The sequence below is a fragment of the Salmo salar genome, chromosome 11, assembly GCF_965601325.2.
Source record: "Salmo salar chromosome 11, fSalSal1, whole genome shotgun sequence".
Classification (NCBI taxonomy): domain Eukaryota; kingdom Metazoa; phylum Chordata; class Actinopteri; order Salmoniformes; family Salmonidae; genus Salmo; species Salmo salar.
The window spans coordinates 39,311,594-39,336,546 of NC_138301.1; the positions used below are offsets into that span (position 1 = coordinate 39,311,594).

The 24,953-nt window shown below is 41.2% G+C and overlaps 1 protein-coding gene across 9 annotated transcripts; it reads left to right on the top strand.

Moving 5' to 3' along the window:
- Positions 1–216: 216 nt before the first annotated feature.
- LOC106587830 (paired box protein Pax-6) lies at positions 217–24,584 on the top strand. Of its 9 annotated transcripts, none has more exons than XM_045689510.2 (14): positions 218–404; positions 6,411–6,568; positions 9,718–9,771; positions 10,809–10,832; positions 13,503–13,633; positions 14,002–14,043; positions 14,134–14,364; positions 14,911–15,076; positions 19,405–19,563; positions 19,713–19,795; positions 19,929–20,079; positions 20,435–20,547; positions 20,929–21,064; positions 22,389–24,584. In XM_045689510.2, exons 2-14 carry the CDS (start codon positions 6,556–6,558, stop codon positions 22,472–22,474), a joined length of 1,389 nt encoding a protein of 462 aa, XP_045545466.1. In that variant the 5' UTR covers positions 218–404; positions 6,411–6,555; the 3' UTR covers positions 22,475–24,584. The 9 variants fall into 9 exon arrangements, with proteins under 9 accessions (XP_045545477.1, XP_045545466.1, XP_045545470.1 ...); XM_045689514.2 differs by having other exon boundaries at positions 14,134–14,349; XM_045689511.2 differs by lacking the exon at positions 218–404 and adding an exon at positions 3,223–3,612.
- The last annotated feature ends 369 nt before the right edge of the window (positions 24,585–24,953 follow it).

Genomic DNA, 24,953 nt, shown 5'->3' on the forward strand with positions numbered 1-24,953 from the left:
TTGCAAAGAGATTTAAAATAAAAGAAATCGACCCTATCTTTCAGTCAAAGTTAAAGACAATAAAGATGGTGGGTTGATTGAATTGTGGCGGGTGCAAGTGCTCCATATAGAACTTCCCCCATTCCATGCCTCGGAAGGTGACGTCGGACCGTCGCTCTAGCCAATCACTGCCAAGTTGAGGCTGATGCTAAGGGAAAGTTGGTGGTAAGCGAGGCAGTCTTTTTTCACTCTCATTGACATTTCAACTCCGCGGCGGATCCGAATGTAATCTGGACCCATAACTTTATCTTGATTTGTTCCAGTGACCATTTGGAGGGTGAAGGAGCGAGTGCTGGTATCAGCAGGATATCGGTCACAGGTCTGCGTCCTCTACAACCTACATCAGCTGACTTTCTACGCATTAGGTGATTTATACATCTCACATTTCAATCGGATTACTTATCACCCTACTGCATGTTTTAAGTGCTGTGCATATCGGAGTTTTTTCTTCGCTTCGGATAGTCAAAATATAAAAAAGGATTTCGTTGGCTATGCTGTGTATTCTGTCTATACTGTGCGCATCCGGGATGGTAACATCAGTGGTGTGCTTTTTTGTTGTTGCCAAAGCTTACAAAGTTTAGAATGCATCTGATGTTTATGAAGGTATTTGGTGGACCCGTGTGGCTATACAGAAGGTTGAGTTTCAGCCTAGATAGTTTCACGTGGATCATCTCAGTGTTACTGGAGGCAGTGTAAACACTGTTGTGCATGGTCTTTTGATGGGTCATGCGACTGTGCTTTTGCAAGTATCGTAGCGCAGGAGTTGATGACTCGGGTAGCGTGTAATTAGCGATCTTCACTGAGGTAGAAAGTAAGACGCGCTTACACAAGTCTGGTTATAAGCTTTAACGCGCACGGAGCTGGGCATCGATATTGACATGTTCTATTATTTACACTGCGCTTGACGCATTGTAATTCCAACAGTTTAGTATGACTGATATAAACCATCCAAATGGTAATTGTGCATATTTCTTCAATAACCAAATAGCCTAACAAACCTACACACATTTTAGCCTGATTATCATGAGACTACGTTATCACGAGTCTACGTTATAGTCTACCTTTTATGCTTACTTTTAGCTCAAGTAAGTTATTTGAAAGTTACCCAATTTGAATTGAAACGTTTGAAGAATAATTAAGGCAAATAAAACGATAATGTAGCTTTAAAATTGTTCACCGTTGATTGAAAATGAGGTAGCCTAAGCTTTAGATCGTTAACTGAAATAGGGTTTTCAGTATATCAGACATGTTCTCGTCTTCAACCCAAGTTATAGGCCTGCTCCTGTGCATTTTATAACATTCAATTACAGTGTGATCCACGGTCCATTTCGTTCGAGCTGGTCGTTAATAAGTGGAGTACCGAGCCCTGCGCATCCAGGCCAACCTGTCGTCTTAGTTGTTATTGGTGACCGCGTTTCTCCAGCTGCCAGGCCGCCGAGGAGCGCTGTGACACCATCACCTCAGAGCAGGGCGTCTTCTGCCAGGAGAGGCTTCACCGTTCATCCACACTCCAGCCTTCTAGCGTCCTCACGCCACATTCCCTGCCAGACGTCAGTCAAGGAGCTAAATTAGACAACTGAGATTACGAATTCACCTTGTAGGACTTTTCACTTAAATGCCTCACTCAGAGAAAGTTTGTTATACAAGTTGAAGTGATGAGTTCAAGTCTATAGCTAACTTTACGTAGAGAAAGCCATTGTAATGTTGAGTGCACTTTCAGCATCTTTAGGCCTACGGCTGGTATTTTCACTAACACAATAATTCCTAAATCGCTATAAGAAGTTATCATATTATATTAATAGAGCAAAATCAATTTTAAATCAAAGTTTATTGGTCCCATACGCAGACGTTATCGCGGGTCCAGCGAAATGCTTATAAAATGCGTTTTACGCATAGGCTTACTGTATGTCGTGTTGACATCATTTCCCTTGCAGCCCAGAGCCCATAACGTCCATTTCAGTTCCCTCAGCTTGTAAGATAATTGTTTTGGGATGAGAGCAAAGTATTATTCAACAACAAACTTTAGGTTGATCCTAAAATGTATTGTATTTGTTTGCAGAATTCAGCTGGTTAGTGTGACGTGCGAAGAGGTCGAGTTATGCCCTGACAGTAAAATACAGCTGCATTCCCGACGGCACGAGCTCCACGGCACAATATGTCACAAAATGTACATTTGTGAATATCTTTGAGCCATGCAGAAACCCGAAGCAGCCTGGAGTTAGTAAAATGGTTGTTGGTTTAAAACTGAATGGTGTCTAGGCCAAATACGTTTGTTAACTTGCAAACGCTCTTTTATAATGAATGAAACGTTTTAAAATCTCATTTGGTGGAGTGTCTTCGAAGACATTTCGTTTTGTCGAATTTTCTATGAAATAAAACACAACGATGTTAAATAATCTTAACACAAATAATAATTATTATTATTGTAACAACACCACATTATTATAGATAGGCTAAGTAGGTTATAACAATATATAGCCTAATCTAAATAATGTTATCTCCAATAATATTGGAGTAATTCAGTGCAAATGTTAATGCCAATGTAGGCTATATTTTAATGTCATTAGGCAGTAACTATAAAATAATTCATATATTAATTAATATCCCTATTAGTATATTTTTCTAATCAAATGTATTTTAACCACAAAGGATAGTTATTACCTTTCGAAAAAATATGAAACAATTGGCAAATGCATTCATTTCCCATTTATTCTACGCTCATGCAATTTTGTCTGCTTGGCCCAGACTTTGTACTTTAATAGGCCTACAGAAGGAAGGGTCAGTGTCCTGCAAAATCACAGAGAATGTGGAGTCGCTGAATGATGACAGCTCCCTCCCTCTCATGGAAGACTCGTCCTCCTGCCTGCTCCACAATTAGAGAACTATTGAGATGATAAAGCTCTCTCTGTCGGTCACAATGGCTCAACGGTCCCCATGTCCCTCAAATCTCGATAAATCAATGGAGGCCAGCGCGCCCCACTCCGCTTTGTTGATGTTTTCTAATAGACCTCCTTCTCTCGCTCTCTCTCTCTCTCTCTCTCTCTCTCTCTCTCTCTCTCCCTCTCTCTCTCTCTCTCTCGCATGACGTCAGCCGTGTTCACCCCTCCTCCCTCCTATGATTTTTTGTCTCTAAAGTTTTTAGAGGGGCCTCAAAGACCACTTTGCCTCAGGGGAAAATAGCGACAAGATTAGGATTTCTTTTCAGGTCCTTTGGCATTGCTGCTAATCCGAATTGGGCTAATTGCTAGTCTGTATACAGTTACTCGTTTTACTAAATTTTCACACTTACCCTGAAGAAGCTTCCCCTTAAACAGAGAAATATATATATTTGCACTTCAACGAGCATGATCGTTCAAAAGGAATTATTATTTATTGCTATATTTGATCTGGAACTTCAAGTGAGTCAAGAAAAACGCAACGTTTCGTGAGTAGAAGAATGGAGACAACGCATATAACACTCGGAGCGGATTTACTTTCCCAAATAAATCAATAATCTATTGGACGTATAGGCTATTGTCTGCAGAGAAAACAACTCGACACACTCATCAGGGATTCTGTCTTTCACTGAAGCGGGTTAGTAGTGAATCTTCGTCAGCTGCAGACTGCTTACAAGGGGATGGCTATTCAATTAGAATGACAATGTGGTGTGGTTACATATACGTCACTACTAGCAGTGTCCTTCGTAGAGGCCCATATTTTGCCTGTAAATTAGCAGAAATGTGATGTTATTCACTTTTGAAAGTTAGATTAGCCCAAGCATATTTAAATGCAAATACCAACATAATTCATAGTCGGTTAAAACATTTGATTATGTTTTATTTTTTATTTTTTATGATTCGTTGAAAAACAAAAATTAGGCTACACTTTCAACAACACGAATCACGATTGTGTGTGTAGGATTTTGCAAAGGTCCATTCATTAAATCAAAACAAATATTGTAATTAAATAGGCCTAACAATGTTGTCATGCATTTGGGTTCTAAGTGTGCACCTGCTGTAAGAACAACATTTTCACTCTATTCTGAAAGTAGCAGGTGCAAAGTTTGGCGAATCTGGTAAATGTGGTGAATCTGGAAAATCTGACCAATATAGTTGAATTTTTTTGCATTCTGCACAGTTTCCACACTGTAATTTCTTGCAACAAGATGTATGTAAACATGTGTGCTGGCATGTCATGCATGTGGCTGTAGTATAAAACTGTTCTGCTCACCTTACTAGCTGCACAAGCACTTTTAGGTTTATCATAATCTGCCAATTCCTCTATTATCAGAATAAAGTTTCCCTGAACAAGATACTCATTATACCATCAGGACTAATCTTCATGTACAAACACACAAACACACGATCCCAAAACAAAGTCAAACACTAGAAACAAAAGCAATAATCTAGTCGAATAGGCCACCAGCTTCAGTGACTAAACACAGTGGAGGAGAAATGGAACAAAATGGTGGGTTAGTTTACAGCTTGTTTGGGGAGAAAGTTCTGGCCGAAGTGTTGTTCTTGTTCCTCACCGCAGGACTCTGGGTGACAGTTTGTGCTGGTCCTCGCGGCTCATTATCTCGCGCGCCCACTGAGGGCCCCATTCACCCCCCCCCCCCCCCCCCCCCCCTCGGGCAGCGTCGTTTGTCTCCTCATTGAACCCGTAGTTAGGAATGTGATGGTTGTCAGGGAGCCCTCTTTCACCTCCGAGGTAGTTTATTGATGAGCTCTGACTTTTTCACGTCAAAGGAAGTCAAGTGTAGGCCTCCCTCCATTACTTCATTTCATGCTCTGCACTCTCCAAAAAAGAGCCCCATCCCATCCCCCTCTCCTCCTCCGTCTCTCCATCTCCCCTTTTTTGTACCCCAATTTTGCTTTGGGTTGGTTCCACACATCCAAACAGCTCGCATCCCCTCCTCCACCGGCCCTGGTCCTTTGGAATAAGCGACGGGGACTCCCAGCACTGAGACTGGTGCTTCGCAAGCTACGAGTGTAAGCTTCAATACGGGCTCCGAGGGGTTGCTTTCGGATGCGCTGAGGTGTGTCGTAATGGCCGATAATTAAACCGGCGCAGTTAGGGAGCGTGTGGTCATTGCTGACCAGTCATTTGCTTCACTTTATTTACGCGTGTTATTTGCAGTCAGGTCATAGGAGTGACGTCGCCTTGCCTTGCAAATGCGTCCATAACAAGCAGCAGAGCTTGCCTAAAAGCAGGGGCCCTTTACGCATGGCGGACAATACCGTGTGTGTGTCGGTGTGTTTACAATGTCCATGACAGGCTGAGCAGTCAGAAGGTGATACCAAACAGTCAACAAAGGCACGTGGGGAAATTTTGCGTTTGTTTTCAGCGAGTAGGCGACATTAGTGGTAATTTACAAGTGTACTTAATACACAAAGTAAACAGTTTCCCCTTTAAAAGCCACAGCTGTCAATGGGGAGCCCTCCTCAGCTCATTTGTCATTAGTATCACTATGCACTCCAGGGAGACACTTCACAACCATTGCAAACAGCCATGCAGAGCTGTTGACAGAAACTCAGAACTATTTGTTTTCATGCAGACCCAAAGTAAATATGAAGTTTGTTCCAAGATTGCATTGGAAAAATGAGTACGGAATATAATAGAGGCTGCACGATAGCAATACGTCTAAAACAAAAGAAAACATGTATCTGTAGGCAAATTTCCCACGGAAATAGGCACAGCCCACGCTCGATAAAGCAAGAACGATTTGAAATCAGCTCCGTGGAAAGAATGTTCAATTCATGGAGCTAACTGCTTCAAAATACGTCCACATCCTCCGTTTTCCCCGCGTCGTGCACTCAGGTTTGTTTAGCTGTAAAACATGCCTGAGATTCCCACCACCACGGAACCAACTCGGCCTCTGCTGAGACCCACCAGGCCTTTGCTTTCTCTCCAATGGGGATCTCCGAGGCAATCCAGTTTCTTTGCATAGTAGGGTAGGCAATATTCAGATAGCGAGGGAAAGAGAGAGAGAGAGAGAGAGAAAGAGGGGTATTTGCATGTGTCTGCTGATTAGTGGGTTGGGGAGACGGGTCTCTCTTCTCTCTCGCTCGGCCCCATTTCCCGCTTTGGTGGAGGGGGAAGTGTTTCCGTAGGGGCCGACGATGACAGAGGTCGAGGCAACGCACAGAGCACAGCAGACCAGAAACACATACAGTAATACACTTGTACCATCACCAATCAGCATAGGTGTGTTCTCTCTTAGCCTCCAACCCCTCTTCTTCTGCAGTTCTTTCCCTCCCTCCCCTTCTCCCTCTCTCCTTCTCTGCCCCACTCTCTCATTCGCTATCTCGCTCACTCACACGAGCGCACATTCTCGCTCACTCCGCGGTCCTGACATCTGAGTTCACTGTCAATCTCTGTCTCCTTCGCAGGGATATCCCTTCCTTCTCCGCTGAAGATCACCGGAAAACTATTGTTTCCTCTTACTGAAAAACCACCACAATAGACTGCCCTGCATTTGTTCTCTTTCTGTGGCGCGGAGAACTATTTGACAAGGACTTTTGACAGCGACGCAGGATGCCTCAAAAAGGTGAGAGTGGATATCTTCCCAGTAAAAGATTGTCTGTGCATTTCAACCCAGTCTGCAACCCTGCAAACATACATCACTTAAAATAGGTTCGATTTAATGCAGAACAATCAATAATTGAAAACGAATATAATATTATTATTGCGCAATATGCATCTCCCAGGCTGCAGATTAGTATCGCTAGGCTATATGTTGGAGTTTGTGTAGAAAGTGTAGCCCCTACTAGGCTTCTTGTATTCTACTCCTACTCTGGAGTTGTACAGTGCGATTTGAAGCGGCATTCGGGCAGGATTTCCTGTTTATTTTATGTGCTCTTTAATGATCGGTTGTGTTGGTGTTTACGGATAGCTTAATGCTTATTTATGACAGCAAAGAGTAAAAAGTCACGTTAGGCCGAGACAGTGATCATCGTGGAGAATGGGGAGCAATGACCCGTTGAGGAATGGTGTCAGTTTGATTCATAGACAGCGGAGTCACCCAAGCGCCTTCTCTAAAATGCTCCAAGTACACGGTGGGCCTATTTATTTTTCCTCTAGTTTGCGTACCAAAGAAAATATACTTAAAATTTAACTTTTCTTCTAAGAAAGAGAAGTCTGGTGCAGAAATAGTTACAATTATCACTACAGGTATTTAAGCGTACTAACATACTTCAAAACGTTTTATAATTATAATACAATAAAACAAAGCATTCATACTAAAAGGCTAAATACATAGCCTATTATAATATTGTCATATTTATGTTTTTGTCAACATAGAAAGTATATCTGCACAACTCAAAAATGTTTAAGATAGCGTCACGTTCACTGATTCTAAATAAATAAAACTGTCAAACGAAAGTAGCTGAAAGTTAGGCCTATATTTTACTAATAGCCTAATCATAAATGTTATGGTTTCATTTGTGTCGTTAAATTAACATAGGCCTACTTCCCCTTACAAAAACGGGCTAATAACCCAGTATTACATTAAAGATAACACTAAGATGCTTAGTGCATGTAAATGCATAATGCTCACAACTTCCTAAGGAGCCATTGTTTGAGATCGTAATGTATTTCTGCATGTGAATGTTGTGACCTCAGGATCCAGCGGCCTGAATAAGCATGTTTAATTAAGACGATTGTTTTTTATTGTTGTTACGGATTAGGTACTACTAAAGGTAAAGAAATTCAGATTAGACCCTTGTTAACCTCAGCAACAACCGCAGAGTTTCCGAGTCTAACTAAATGATTAACCGGTGTCTATACAGACATGCTGGGAGTGGGACACTGCTGAATCGCAGTTCTCCAAATATTTAGCAGAAATATTGTTTTCAAGGCAGAGAGGAATTTAGGAATATTTTACCATTCGCCACTTCCGGGGTTGTTGTGTGTATTGTCGAGAGATTTATTTTTGCATTGGTGGGTTTGTACTTTTACGCAGTTTAAATATTGGAATGAATGTGGAGGAATCTAAATGAATGAGTTGGGTGCATTTGCATTGTAAAAATAAAATGCATTGTTTTCAGCCTACTTCTAAGAACAGGACTGACGTGAAAAAATATCGGATACATTTCCTCACCAAAAAGTATTCCTCCGTTTGCAACACAACAATTGTTACTGTAACAGTGTTCTGATAAATTGCTAAATGGCATTGGAAACACGTTGTTTTTGCAATAGGCTACTTTCTCCAGAAAGTAGGTACTTGTAAGTCTCACTTCTCAAGACAATTCATGTTTCCAAATCCTAGGTTCGGCTGCAGTACACACATGCCCACAACAGGGTTCGGACTATTCCTCCACCGGCCCCCTTTTTAACCGTCCATTTCAAAAGGTTCTTTATTGCGTTTGTCTTTTCTGATTGAGCTCCCCACTGAGCTGTTGTATCTTTTACTACCGCCTAACAACCGCCACCAGCTACACCATTACCTCCAGATATTTAGAACAAGAAATTACTTTTACATTTCCCAAAACGTAACAAACAAATCCCACATTGGGCTACGGGGACCCGAGGTCACGGTCATCCGCTGTGCCAGTGAGAAGGTGTTGTGTGTATGGTCCCGGAGTGGGTGGATGCCTTCGGGTCTTTGTATTCTGGAGTTGTTGGTACGTTTAGTGGGAAGATGTGTTGCTAGTTGTGGAGGCCGAGTTGTGCGGCCCCGGGTTTGGGTATGGTGGTAGAAAGGGGTGCATTGTTGGGACTCCGGCAGGCTTTGTATGCCGGCCTCTACCCCCTCCTGGTTTGTACTTTTCAGAGCATTGAGGCGAGGTAGACAGCGTGTGTCACTGTACACATTGGGCGAGAGGGTCTAGATTTTTATATAACTAGGAACATCCTCTGTGGCTGTTGTTTAGGCTCGTTTATAAGCCATCAAGTAGAACAAAAAAAAAACATGTCAAGGAATCAGAAACAGGTGATCAATAAACCATGCACGTGCCAACGAATAGCGATGGTTTTGCCAACGAATAGCAACCATCTTCAATTAGGCCTAATTTATTTATTTTACCATCTTCAATTAGGCCTAATTTATTTATTTTACCATCTTCAATTAGGCCTAATTTATTTATTTTACCATCTTCAATTAGGCCTAATTTATTTATTTTACCATCTTCAATTAGGCCTATTAAAGTGCCCGTTTCTTCGAACTTCAGGCTTCCCAAAATAAATAAAAAGATATAGAAATATAAATGTTCTCATATGAATAACACGCCAAATCGACAGTAGCCTATTTATTAATTACAATTCTAATTGAATAATAATTTTTAGTAGGCTTTACTTGTAAAATGTAACACAGTCTTCGCTAGGGCTGTACTAATATACTGTTTTGCTTTGTCCTAGGGAGACATTAAGATTGGCTAAATTGTTTTAAGCCGACAGTCAACTCTGTTTCCAGGCAAGTTTAATGCTAAAATATATATACAATGGGGATGTGCCAATTCACATGGATTATGGCTATGTGGAATTTATAATTACAGAGCAACATTATGATTGTATTGCACCAAAGTATCCACCCTAATTGCCTTGGAATTCGAAGTAACTAAAAGAGAAAAAATACGAAATATCAATTTTTTTAAAAGAGAGAACATTTGTGAATTGTAATTCTTAACTTTGAATAGCCATTACATTGTAATTATGCTGATACTAACATTGTTATCATTGTTATTTCCTTATGACGCATAGCATACCACAGCCAAGCCACGTGGGAGTCTGGCGTAGCCTCGATGATGCAGAACAGTAAGTGAATTTGCATATTTTTGTTTTAAAACTTTGATACTAACCGCAAGTGGAGATATGAATGCATGCAGCCACAACTACCCTTCTGTCTTTATGTTCCCTTAACACAACGTACCCTTAACATACTCCTTAGCATATTATCTTTATTTGTATTCTTTTATTCCACAGTTTATGATTTGTTTTTAGTTTTAATATTTAAAATTCTGTGTCGCTCTTGATGTTGTTAATTTACCGTGTCCTTGTGTTTATATGTAATGCATGTTATATGGCCCCTTCCAGACCGCAGAGTTATTTAACATTGACAGTTATAGTCTAATTATATATCCTCCATTAATCTGCACAGATTGTTTTAGTTTTCTGCTGTGTGCACAGAGAGAGAAAGAGAGAGAGAGAGAGAGAGAGAGAGAGAGAGGGAGAGAGAGAGAGAGAGAGATGGAGAGAGAGAGGGAGAGAGAGAGAGAGAGATGGAGAGAGAGAGGGAGAGAGAGAGAGAGAGTAGAGGGGGTTGGGGGTTGGGGGTTGGGGGTTGGGTTGGGTTGAAGGGGGAGATTTTTCTTTCTGCTTGAGTTGGTATTAAATAATTGCACAGCCGTCTGCATTAGCTTTAGAGCTGACTGCCAGGCTGCGTACACTATTAGCTGGGGCGGAGAATGGGAAGGGAAAGAAGGACATTGCGTGAAAAAGGAGGAATATTGATCATGTCTAATGTAGACTAGTCTCCTCATGAACAGAGCCGGAGTTAGAATGGAGATTCCTACATTACAATAACAACAGAGTACAACAGTACATATTGACCTAAACTCACGGCAAAACAACAACAACATGAGAAAACATGATATTGTCTTGCATGGCGCCATAAAGGAAAAGTGACTGTGTGTTGCCTATATTGCTTTCTAGTCTGTAGTGTGTTATTATTTGTCTGGATTGTTTATCATAATGGTCCATATGAGTTGCTGACATAATTACTGGCGAAATGAACTAAACCATAAAGGATGAAAAGTAACGTTATTTTCTCTCTTGTCTTGCTGCTGGACTAGAGGTCTATGACATCTGTGATGAAGGTGTGTGGAATCATTTCCTCTCTGCTATTCTCCTCACCTTGATGACGTACATGTGCTGTAACACGTGCCTATATAGTCACATTTTAATCTGTCTGAATTCAATGTACCTATAGCTAGATCACGTGTAGGGCATATTGTTACCTTGTTGTAGACCTATAGTGTGTAGCTTATATTTGCAATGCAAGTAGGGAATATGATATTGTTCCCTATAAGGGAAAATGACAACATGCAGAACAAAAGGCTTGAATGTAGGTCAGATTAAGTAGGACAATTTATACAGGAATGTTTCATTTAAGACTATTTATTTTGTATCATAGGTTTTTAAACGTCTAAATACATCATCTATTGAATATTTTTTGGAACAACATGGGAAGTCCATTATGCGTCATATAGGCCACCTTGGCATTACCCAGTGCTCTGTGCGCTGACAAATGGCTTAATCACAGATGATGTTTGCTTGCCAGTTCTCCTTTATTGAGATGATGTTTTAAACGAGGCGTCGTTAAAGCTATGTACAGCCCCCTCTGCTCCTGCATTGCCCCAAATTGATGTTAATGGGATGCTCCCCTGGCTTGGCTTGTGATTTCTGGTGAGAATGGCCGAGGAGATATCACTGGGCCCGGCTCTATGTGTTGTTTAAAGGTCGCCGCGGCTTCGGTGGCTTTTGTGCTAACAACTGCTGGGTGTATATGGAGGGGAGCGTCCAAATTGACACCATATGTTTTCCTATTAGTCGACTAGTAATAGAATACAAGGCGCATAATCAGCGCCAGCGGGCAGGATCGACGCTGCTCGCCGTGGGGAATTGGGCACATGATTAAGACTTAACCTTTGGAGAGCTGAAATGGTATGTGATATCCTTATCTGACGGCTATATCGATCCTGTGGATGTATATGATTGTTCTAAATGTGTTGAGGTGACGCTGCAACCATGTAAACCCACAGCGAACCGCTGCTTAGCGCGGACAGGCCTATTTGAGAGTAAGGCGTCTATTAATTCCACTTAATCCTGGAATTACCAAAGAGCCAGAGGGATGATAATGGATTTACTATTAATCAGGTCCACGTCGGATAAGGATCATTACACATAGTGGCCTAAGAGCAGTGTTTAATTATGTTAAACAGATTTATTTTCACTCAAAACATGGCTTTTAATTGACACAAAACGTGCGTTATGCGTATTGTTCCCATTTATAGTGCACATACAACGTATTCCCAAGCAGATCGCCCACTGATTGCACACAACAGGATTGTAGTGGCTGAGAGGATTTGTTGCCAAATACAAACAAGAGAAAAAAAACCGAGATGTCAGATTTAATATGTTGAGAATCCAAGCGCGCCCTCGTTGTTGTGCCCGCGCGTCGCCCCTGGTCACCTTAAAACGAAGCTTCCCTCGAAGGGTAAACGAGTAGCGTCCAATTTTGTCTGAGTGATATCCAAATCCAGACAGAAAGGGTCGTTTTATCGTGCTACTATTTGTCGTGACGATGCGTTTTTCAAAAGCAGAGCTGTGTCATAAAGTGACATGCCTGCCACAAGTGCTCCAACTGATCTTTTCAATTAGCCTTCCCATGCATGATCCGAGGCGACTTCCGCCTATTTCCAGAAATTAAGCTCAAACTTGACGTGCAGCTAGCTTTATTTTAAAGACAAATGTCAGCCAGCCTCATCACATTTCCCCCCTCTTCTATATTTGGAGCTTATTTATTGCTAAGGAGCCTCTGCTCCCGGAGTCAATGTAGCAGGCGGCAGCGCAAGAGAAGGCAGCGGAGATCTGGAGCACAGTAAGGCACTCCGGGGAGGCATCCGTCCCATTTGGCTTCAGGTTTGCTGGCTCTTTCCATGCTTTACTCAACCTGCTTATCGACTACAACCTACCTCTTAATTAAGTGTTTTAAAAGACTTATATGTGGATAACATTTATTGAGGTTTGTTATATTTGAGGCTACCTAAATGGGTGGTGTTTTGGTGTGCTTGTGTTGAAGGTACATTGGTGTGCTTGTGTTGAAGGTACATTGGTGTGTTTGTGTTGAAGGTACATTGGTGTGCTTGTGTTGAAGGTACATTGGTGTGTTTGTGTTGAAGGTACATTGGTGTGCTTGTGCGTAATAGCACATTAGAATAGCGGTGAGGAGGATTGGGGGATTTAATTTCGAAGTTTGGGGATTTGAAGACGCTGAATTTGGGGTTGGCTTGCTCACTTGGCGAAATAATGCTGCACAACTCGCGTATGACTGAATTCACCTTTAAATTGCTGATTTCACCTTTGAATAGCTGATTTCATCTCAGTTGGATGGGGATGTTTGGGTCCAGATCATTGTATGCGTTCGACACTTGCCGTGCGTGTTGATTCAAGGCTATTGCATTACAGTGACCATTGTCTAGAGTGCTGATAACAATGGAACAATAAATAACTATTAGATTTTCATTTAGGTGATAATTGTACTACTAGACTATCTGCATTTCCTTCATTCTAAATGTGGCGTTTTGTTCCAGATGAATGCCTCCCTTCAACGTTCATGTTTCACCTTTGCTCTGAAAGCTAACCATCTGAAAGGAAAAGCATGACCTGACTCACTGCTATTTTGTTATAGAACATATTGTTGTGATCATAACCTTGTTACATTGCAACCGTAGCCTATAATTGGGCTCCCCTTTGTCTCTGTTCAGGTCACAGCGGTGTGAACCAGCTGGGCGGTGTGTTTGTTAACGGTAGACCGCTACCGGACACCACCAGGCAGAAAATCGTCGAACTTGCTCATAGTGGCGCGCGGCCGTGCGACATCTCCAGGATTCTGCAGGTGACCAGAACATTCTTTCTGTCTGGTGCAGAAAACCCTAGCTTTCAGTGTTTTGGGTTTTTTAAGCTACCACAAAATAAAACCAAACAATGGGATTTTAAATATAAGAAGATGATGCATGGTGGAACTTTTCCTTTTCCTTACTGTAGCCTTTTTATTGATTTAAAAACGTTTTTCGACAATTGTTGGCTGTAAGAAGGCCAGACAAATCCTAATTGCTTCTCATTATAATCTATATCCTATTCAAATAACATTAAGGGTAACATATCGTAGGTAGGCCACCACTTTCCCCCCTAAGAATAGTTGCATTTTAGAAAGTGCACACTCTGTTATCCTATACCATTTAAGGCATATTTTTTTGTTTATAGACCCATGATGACTCAAAAGTCCAAGTGCTGGAAAATGAAAACGTAAGCTTATTATTGTTTGACGTAATCTTCATAATTTCGCAACTAGTCTTAAATAATGTATGTGAATTGTGTCTATTGTTTTCTATCCAGGTGTCCAACGGGTGCGTGAGTAAGATTCTTGGCAGATACTATGAGACTGGCTCCATCAGACCGAGAGCGATCGGAGGCAGCAAGCCGAGGGTAGCCACTCCAGAGGTGGTGGGGAAGATAGCGCAGTACAAGCGGGAGTGCCCGTCTATTTTCGCCTGGGAGATCCGCGACAGACTGTTGTCGGAGGGGGTCTGCACCAACGACAATATACCCAGTGTAAGTGCAGTGAGTGTAAGTTATGAGCATGATTTTTTTTACCACCTGAAATGATTTCTCAGAGACGGAAAGCAGTGCATGATTATCAGCCAACCATTTAGTCATGAGATCATGCACTGCGTTATATGTGAAAGACATGCATTACGTATTTCCAACAAATGGTTAGCATGAGTTAACTTGTAGAGACATTCATACATTTAATTATTTATATTTGATTCGTTATTAGATAATTTTGCACCACATAGGGCCTACATGTAAAAATACAATTGACAGTTGTTGATGTTTATACCAGGCATATTTTCAATGTTTGGTTAGTTATTAAAATTTATTTTCTCAAATATTATTTGGAAATACTCTGTTTACATCTTTACTTCCAGCTCACTTGTCAGGATGTGTTGTATGTGTGCGCGCGCGTGCGTGCATGTGTATATGTGTACACCATAGACATTAAGGTTTGCACGCTCACAGTGCTCGCATGCCTACACACTATACCGGCGGCGGCGCGCATTTTTCAATCATGGCTGGCGCTAATCAAACCGCTCCGTTTTGCTTGTCTTTCAGGTGTCATCAATAAACAGAGTCCTCCGCAACCTGGCTAGCGAGAAGCAACAGATGGGCGCAGATGGCATGTATGACAAGCTGAGAATGCTCAACGGTCAGACAGGAACTTGGGGGACACGGCCCGGCTGGTACCCCGGAACTTCAGTGCCAGGGCAGCCCAACCAAGGTGAACCTCAGTCACTAATCATTTGACAATGAAGAAGCCTATAGATATAATTACATTTGCGGTATTCGTGAAATCATATAATTATTTCACCATTATCCGAATGTAGGTCTATAGACTAGTCCATTATTTGTCAATGCATTCCGTTTGACTTTTGGAAGAAGAAGTATTAGGGTTTTTATAAACCAAATTGTTGAAATGACCTAAGGGTCCATGTAAACATTAATATCACACACGTTTTTATTGTCATAAGAACAATGGATGTAATGCTATACTGCAAATGTTAGGCCTATACCCTGCCTGGCCCACAGTATATCTTCGCTGCTTTCATACATGACTAAACGGTCACTTTACGCATGGATTCTGGCTAGACGAGTATGACGTAACTGATTAGTGTAACTTTGTAGGTAAACCTTAACATTTTACATTTTAGTCATTTAGCACACGCTCTTATCCAGAGCGACTTACAGTAGTGAATGCATACATTTCATACATTTTTAATTTTTTTTTCGTACTGGCCCCCCATGGGAATCGAACCCACAACCCTGGCATTGCAAACACCATGCTCTACCAACTGAGCCACAGGGAGCTACTTAAGCTAAGTCACCATTACAAATACGTTATCAATAAACATCTTCCATTATTCTTCTTTTTTGTATTTAACATTTATTTAACTAGGCAAGTCAGTGAAGAACAAATTCTTATTTACAGTGATGGCCTACACAGGCCAAACCTGGACGACGCTGGGCCAATTGTGTGCCGCCTTATGGGACTCCCAATCACGGCCGGTTGTGATACAGGCTGGATTCGAACCAGGGTGTCTGTAGTGACGCCTCTAGCACTGAGATGCAGTACCTTAGACCGCTGCGCCACTCGGGAGCCCAAGACACAGTTTTCAGGGGTTTTGGGGATTTGCTTATAACACATCAATCATTTAGGATGATTGGATGTCGTTTATGATTGGTCAGCATATCAAGCAGGTATTGTCAACATGCTTTGATGCCTTTGGTGGACAAGATTCCAAATTAATCATAGAGTAGTCGATTAGTGAACGGCCAATTAATCAGCAGTCTCAATGCCCACACTGTCTCTGATGGGGATGTGCGTGACAGAGGCCTAGCCTTTCAGCGGAGGTGTCCATCCAACAATCCGCATTTCCCTCCTCTCCTGGCAGGGAAAAACAGCCGGAGGATCAGTGTGCGGGATATCAGTACAAAGGAATGTTTTCCTTCACACGCAACGATTGGTTATGGGAACGGGCCTGCTATGTGTAATTGGTCATTAGAGAGAGCTTTGTCTCTCGTTATGGTGACATGCAGGAGTGTCTAGTTGAGGGAGACTGATGGAGAAATGTTCCACAGGAGACTACTGGACACGGGATGACAGGCGGAGCGATTAGCCATGAAAACATTCATGTTACAAAGATAAATGTTTATGTTCGAGTTGTTTTTTTGTGCTCTAAACGACTATTGTGAAATATAGAGTCTGAAAGAAGATAAAGTCATTGCACCTGCTCAGGGCTGGGTATGAGAAACAGTGTTATCATTCGATAAGCATCAAGATATGTTTCTGCACAGAATTTCATTTGCTTTGAACATAAACGCCTTTTGATTTAGTCTCATGTGGCCCTAACCCATCTTTTTTATGTTTATTTTATTTGTATTTTTTATAATGTACAATAAACTATTGGCTTACTTCCAGAACTAGACATAGTTACTCACTATGTTCACACTCTGTTTGATTTAATGTCATTATTGATACTAATAATAGTAGGGTATTAATAGTAACAATATTATTAACAATATTATTAATAATAATAACAATAGGCCTAATAGTAACAATACTGACAATAGGCCTAATAATAATAATAATACATTTTTATAAGGCTTTTAATGCAATGTTTTAGGCCCTTTGGCAATTTTTAGGCAATATTGCTTTTCAGTTTCTTCGATTGAAAATGAAGTGACATGGGCATTTACATCCAATTGAATTGGGAATTGTTTCCAGGAGTTCATTTCAGGAGGCCCATAAGGTCTAAACCATACGGCAAGGGTAGGTCTCCGAGGAGAACGAATATGGTCCCTGTCAAACAACAGCTACGCAACAGCGGCTAAAATAATGGTTACAAGGAGTCTGCCAGGGCTTGAAAGGAGACAACTCTATCTACAGAGGCGGAATAAAACTCTTTGGCAATTCATTATTTCTTCTCTTTCTCTCATTTCGTTCTGATATGGCACTAAATCCCGTCTGTAGAATTTAGACCTCTCACTTTCTCTTTCAGTTGAATCGGTTTCTTAAGTGTTTCTGATCCAGTCTCTATTGACTGAAAGGTGCCGCTATCTCTTTCGGCTGTTTTTCCGCCCCACTGCCCGATACACAGTGATACCAAAGAATGAGTTTATTTCCCAGCGCTTTTTTTAAAGAAAACAAATCCCAAGCCTAGCGTCAGTGGGTCTGGCGGAGGGATAATAGGCCGCATATTCACTATTTTATGTGGATTATCCTTCGAGAAGAAAGACAAAGCGCTGAGTGGACGGACACAGGCTATATGAAGAAAAAAGTTTATTTATTTCAAAACGATTAAGACATTTTAAAAAGAGACATTTTAATAGTCATAATCCTATTAACACATTAATGTCAACCGAAAACAAATCCAGGCAATTATCATTATGTGCTATTATTTAGCACTTGCTAGATGTCTGTGGTAGTATGTCTAATTCATGGGCTATTTAGTCTAGGATACCACATTGTTATCGGCCTAAACCTAAAATATGACAGGTGCCTTGTGGTGAATTAGCTTACATAACATGCAATGTCATGGTCATTTTGTGCGTATTTAAACTTTTGTTATGCAAATAATATTACAACAAATGTTTTATGTAATCTCCCAGGGGAAACTAGCCTGGGTACCAGTCTGCTTTGGTAACATTCCACTCCGTGTACTCCGTGTCGTATGCCATAGATGTTTAGCATGACTGGAGTGGAAAGAGAGGAATGATAGCTACAAAGACTGGTACCCAGACTAGTGGAAAACATTCGATCCCATACATTTGTTTAAACAGGCCTATGGATATGTTAGAGAAGAGTGGCCTGTCGTGACTCCAATGTAAGTACTGTCATGTCCGAGACTAAACAAGCTAAATTAGTAAACTCTGAAAATGTTCTGTATGCAGGTGCACCTCACGAAACGACTGGTCAAATAGCGTTACACACATAAAAAGCGACATTCTCCAAAAGCAGCCCTTCATTTCTTCATTTCATATGAACTTCTCGAAGGGATAATGATGTGCAAAACCAAGACAGGTATTAGTCAATATGCCTGTCCCCAGAACAGAAGCCGATCTAGGCCTACCACGGACAACCAGGAGCCGTGAATAGATGGGCCCTATTCAGTTTGTACAGGGGGTTGCATGCTCTCTCCTCACTCATTTCTTTCCAATTTAAGATAGACATTTTGACTGGCGTTTTGCTGGCCGTGGGACGTGATTAATGATGCTAGTGGATAAGGGTTAACACACTGAACTCAAAGCTCTGTTGACCGGGATCCTCGTGCGTACAATAGTTCACCAAAGCACAGAGAGAATCCTTTTGTCGCCTCGTCCGATTGAGCTGCTCCATTTCTCTCTGGTGATATTCTGCCCACGAAGAGTTCGCTGTAGCCACCTCTCGCTGTGTGCACAGAGTTTAATGGTTTCCCTTACCCCGAACGGCATTGTTTCATTGTGAAAAGCACCCCCTTCTATTCAAGTGTTGGTGGTCACCTCAATGGCTATACGAAAGCCCATATGGGGACGGCCATTGAGGCATCGCAACGCTCCTAAAAGGGGGAGAGCGTTTGGGCCTGAAAGGAGTTCGCCACGTCTAGTCACATTTCTCTTAACCCTTTGAGCACATGTGCCATTGTTGAGTGGTGATAAAGGATCTAAGTTCACGCAGCATTGCTGAGCAATGGTCTTTTTCCCCACAATATTTTACAAATAACTAGTCGGTCTTTTATGGCAATTGATGTGTCTGAAAACAAGCAGAGATCAATATGTTAGCTAGATCATTCATTCGTCATCATTCAATGTCCATCCTCTGTCGGTGTTATGCCAACTAGGCCAACAACGACAGCTTTTCGTTATTCTTCTAACAGGTTGCTTTTAACGGGAACATATATAAATATAATAGAACTATAGAAATGAATTCCCTATGGGCTATTGCGAGGATGACATGTTATTTTTTGCATTTTACTTTCAGAACTATAAAATGAAATAAACAATATATTAACACATGCTTTTGGAGATGTAGTAGGCAGGCCTGTTCATATTTGTTTATTGATTTATTTCCAGACGGCTGCCAGCCACAGGACGGTGCGGGAGAGAACACCAACTCCATCAGTTCCAATGGGGAGGATTCTGACGAGACGCAGATGCGACTCCAGCTAAAGAGAAAACTACAGAGAAACCGCACGTCGTTCACCCAAGAGCAGATTGAAGCACTGGAAAAAGGTGAACTTGAATTTACAAGATATTCATATTTTAATGTAACGTCGAATTGAACGAATAGCAACATTCACCTCATTAGCTTACACATAATTCAATAACAACAGTATATTTCATAGCCTATACTAAAGATACGTTTTCATATCGTATTCCAGAATTTGAAAGGACTCATTATCCTGACGTTTTCGCGAGGGAAAGACTGGCAGCGAAAATAGATCTGCCTGAAGCAAGAATACAGGTGAGTGGACACATTTTGAAATATGCATTGCACTGCATTCCATTAACATTTTGCTGCTTGGTCTGAAAAAGACACACAAGAATCCATGAATAGCCTACATACGCGACTAATGTATGATTGACGTGTTGTGCAGGTGTGGTTCTCAAACAGAAGAGCGAAGTGGAGACGGGAGGAGAAGCTGAGGAACCAGCGTCGTCAGGCCAGCAACTCCTCCAGTCACATCCCCATCAGCAGCAGTTTCAGCACCAGCGTCTACCAGCCCATGCCTCAGCCCACCACACCGGGTAAGGACGGCACTCATATAACATTCCATCCAGTAGGCCCACCACTCATTTCAATGTCAGACAACTTAATTAAAGACTAACATAAGTATAAAGGATATTTTTCTTTGATATAAAGTTGAGTTGAATAATAACTCATCATATGCTTTAAATGACAGTTGATTAAATAATCTTTGCTGATATAGGCTACTTTCAATGATTCATTGGTTAATCATGCATGTAAGCAATGAACAACTAAATCCCCTGAGCTACCTGTCAACGAGGGCGTGGCTTTACTCAAGCTATGCTCCCTATCTGCCATCACTGAATGTATGAACTGCAACAGATTTCAACCAAACATTTTCCCCTTCTTCCTCAGTGTCCTTCACATCTGGGTCTATGTTGGGCAGACCTGACACGGCCCTCACCAACACGTACAGCGCACTGCCTCCCATGCCCAGCTTCACCATGGCCAACAACCTGCCTATGCAAGTAAGTGGACAACCAGGTACTAACTTACCCTGACCCTGTTCTGTCTGCGTTAACTGTGTCAACAAATGTCTAGGTTGTGTTCTCATCTGAAATGTGCAAATAGTACAGTTACAATTGTATTTCAAAAGCCAATAAATACCATTATCGCCAAGCTAGTTTTAATCAACCTTCGTAGGTACAATGATTATGTTCTCTTATAATCCTAATAAGAGGTTGAGGAGAAATCAAACTGTAGTCATAAACATTTGTAAATGCCTAAAGGAATATAATAGCCTGCATCCCTAGCTGGGCATTGCTGTAAGGACTGACTGACTGCTGAGCTGAACAGGGTATATAGTTGGCTAAGCTAATATATAAACGTTATTCTCTCCCTATCTATAGCCCAGCCAGACCTATTCCTGCATGCTGCCTACCAGTCCGTCTGTGAATGGGCGGAGCTACGACACATATACGCCCCCTCATATGCAGGCACATATGAACAGCCAATCAATGACCACTTCTGGTACCACCTCAACAGGTAGGCAGAAAGTCCATTGTTTCCGAAACACGTTTGGCCATTAGCGAAAATGAACAAATCACGTTTAGTCTCTTAGCTAACTAACCATCTGCCACCGAACCTTTAAATAGGGGAGGCTGCATAGCCATACACACATTCTCTTTCTTAATTCATGCTCTACATTTTCGTCATAATCCGCCATTTTCTTTTTTCTCTTTGATCAGACTACAGACACATACTGTACCTCTACGTTACACACCATTTTCTCTCTCCTGACATTCTAGTCTTAGTGCATGATCAACGATCATTCCAGTCCAGATCAACGTCATAATGTCATTTGAACCCTTCTAGCCGGAGGTTTTAGTTCCAACCCATTACGTTGCTGTGGAGGGCCATATATACTGGTCATAGTCATGAAGGGTTAATGGACCATTGACACATTTCCTCTAAGCTAAATCGCTAATTCATTTGATGAATTTTCTGTTGTACTCTCTGTGAGGCCTCAATCAATCTTGCTAACTTATTACTGATGTCCTAAAGTGTTAAACAATGTGATTCATAAAGCTACTGTTCTGTGTGCTAAACTTCTTATCGCTGAATACTCAAAGGCCAAGTCCTCTGTGCTTAAAGGTCCAGTGCAGTCAAAAATGTGATTTACTGTGTTTTATATATATATTTCCACACTATGTTGGAATAATACTGTGAAATTGGGAAAATTATGATAATGTCCTTTTCGTGTATGAACTGTTTGAAAAGACCGCCTGAAATTTCAGCCTGTTTTGGTGGGATGGAGTTTTGGCCTGCCTGGCGACATCACCAGGCAGTAAATTAGTTAATAGACCAATAAGAAAGACAGTTCCAAACCTTTCTGCCAATAACAGCTAGTTTTCAGTCCCAGACAGTCCTCAAAGAATTATTGCTTGAGAAATTGCTATTTTTTAACATTGTAATTGAAAACAATCACAGTAATGTACTTAATTGTTACACAGAAAATGATTTCATATTGAGATAAAAAAACAACTGCATTGGACCTTTAAGCTTTCTAATGACCTATACTCTATGGCTGTGCGCTCTGTGCTAAAGCATTCCTCAACTCGGATGCATGCTATGTGCTACGGCACTTACCTCTCAATGTCCTATTTTGCGTAATGGTTAGTCTCTCAACATGATGGTAATTTCTCAGGCTAAAGAAATGTTGAACTCAAGTTCTCTGTACCAAACACAGTACAGTACAGAGACACTGGGCCATTTGGACTGAACTCAAGCTCTCTGTACCAAACACAGTACAGTACAGAGACACTGGGTCATTTGGATTGATATGTGTCTCTCTTCCCTCTCTCCTCAGGACTCATCTCTCCTGGAGTGTCTGTCCCTGTCCAAGTCCCAGGCGGCGAGCCTGACATGTCTCAGTACTGGTCAAGACTACAATAGAGAGAAGAGCTACTTCACCCTGTAACCTCTCACCCACCGCCCTCCGCTGGGAGCTCACACACACATGGAGAGAAGTGGAGGAGAGAGAGACTCTGGGAGTGCCCTAGGACTACAGGGTGGGGTTGTTTCCACTGGGACAGTGTGTTGTTCTGTAGCTCCTGGCACATATGAGGACTGGGGAGAACAACGATGGGAAGAGAGGGGGAAGAAGAAGACAAAACGTGGACCTCTGTAAAGTGCCCGGTGTTTAACATTTTCATGGAACAAAAACGTCATTTTTCTTCTTCTCACTTTCCAAGTAATTGTTTCTTTTTTTCTGTCTGTCTCTTGTGTTTGTATATGGCCGTGTGTATGTTATGACGAAACCCCAGATCAACTACTGATAGATGGACTGCTAGAAAACCATGTTGGTCTTGTGTTTGTATTTGGGGTAAAGGAGAACCCAAGAGATTTCTGCCATGACTATTTTTTTATCTGCTAACATCGAGACTTTCTACCAGACTTTTCATGGTCTGTGGACTCATGCGAAACGGTTGCATATCACCCGAGAGGAGAGCTGTGGGGAATAGACTCAGTGTGTTTATTAAACCTATTTATTGGTCATACTCCTTCAAAATGGACGTCAGCAGAGGAGGACCTCCAGTCAATCCACCCACCTCAGCCTTGGGTCTTTGACTCCTGCAATATCACATAAACTGTATAGGCCTGGGTATTTAACTGTGGTCACAGACAACCACATTATCACATGAATTGTACAGACAACTACCACTAACAGTTTGCAAGGGCAGTGGGACATTCAAGACTTGTTCATGGACTTCTGCTGTGGTGGATGGATTGATTCTAGGTTCAAGACTTGTTCATGGACTTCTGCTGTGGTGGATGGACTGATTCTCGGTCCAAGTGAAGAGCTATAAATGCAGAGGAGCTGTGGAGTAAAACAGGTGAATCGCTAAATGGTAGACTGTGTCTCGATATAATCCAATTTGTTCATGTCGAATTGTAAGTATGTCTTCCCTAGAAATCAAAAGATTTCTACAATAAAATACATTTACATTTTTATCCCCCCAAGAATATTCTATAAATGTTTTCTACACATTTTCATGCATCATAAAAATACATTTCTTTAGGTCAGGTACAATTAGTCTCTTAGGTATAGTTGTATTATAGTGTTCTATTGTCAAATCATTTTGTGCAACTAGAAATATTTCATTCCTATAATTATGATTAAACATGCTTGACAAAGTTTGAAACATAAGTGTTTGGCAGTTGTTTACAAGTACATATCAGATTGAATCATTGTTGATTGTAAAACAGACCAAAGCCTTTGTATTTCATCTATTACACAATGTTTTTGTTGTTGAAGATATTAGTCTTGTGTTGCATCATTTTGTAAACATTTGATGTTCTATTACAGTGACCTAGAGTATGTTTGACTGCGGACTAATCGAGCAGTCCTTATTTATAATTGAAGACCATGGGTGACTGCGGATTAATCGAGCAGTCCTTATTTATAATTGAAGACCATGGGTGACTGCGGATTAATCGAGCAGTCCTTATTTATAATTGAAGACCATGGGTGACTGCGGATTAATCGAGCAGTCCTTATTTATAATTGAAGACCATGGGTGACTGCGGATTAATCGAGCAGTCCTTATTTATAATTGAAGACCATGGGTGACTGCGGATTAATCGAGCAGTCCTTATTTATAATTGAAGACCATGGGTGACTGCGGATTAATCGAGCAGTCCTTATTTATAATTGAAGACCATGGGTGACTGCGGATTAATCGAGCAGTCCTTATTTATAATTGAAGACCATGGGTGACTGCGGATTAATCGAGCAGTCCTTATTTATAATTGAAGACCATGGGTGGGGTTTTCTAGCGTCGTCTGTCATGCTTTTTTGAGTTCTGCGTTGTTTTTCAAAAATGTGTACATAGAACGTGGACACATATACAGGATCTACGTCTGAGAAATGCTTTTGAGATGAAACGTCTAAACTGTCTCTTAAATATTTCAATTTAATTTTATTTAAAATGGAGCTTTCTAAATGTATTTTGTGAAAATTATAAAAAATAACAATTTTGTACAGTAAATATAGTGAAAGCTTTTTTGGTGTTATTAATTCTTTAGCCAACATCAAATACGAGGCACCAGGTGAGAATAGCTACACAACATATTACCACAGCCCATTTTCAATGGTACAAAGTGGATTTGATGTATTACCACAGCCCATTTTCAATGGTACAAAGTGGATTTGATGTATTACCACAGCCCATTTTCAATGGTACAAAGTGGATTTGATGTATTACCACAGCCCATTTTCAATGGTACAAAGTGGATTTGATGTATTACCACAGCCCATTTTCAATGGTACAAAGTGGATTTGTTGTACCACTCAACTGCAAATGAGCTGATAGAGAATTTCCATACAAACAAACCAAAGTGGGGCCAGTTCCAACCTGATATGTCTTCCAAA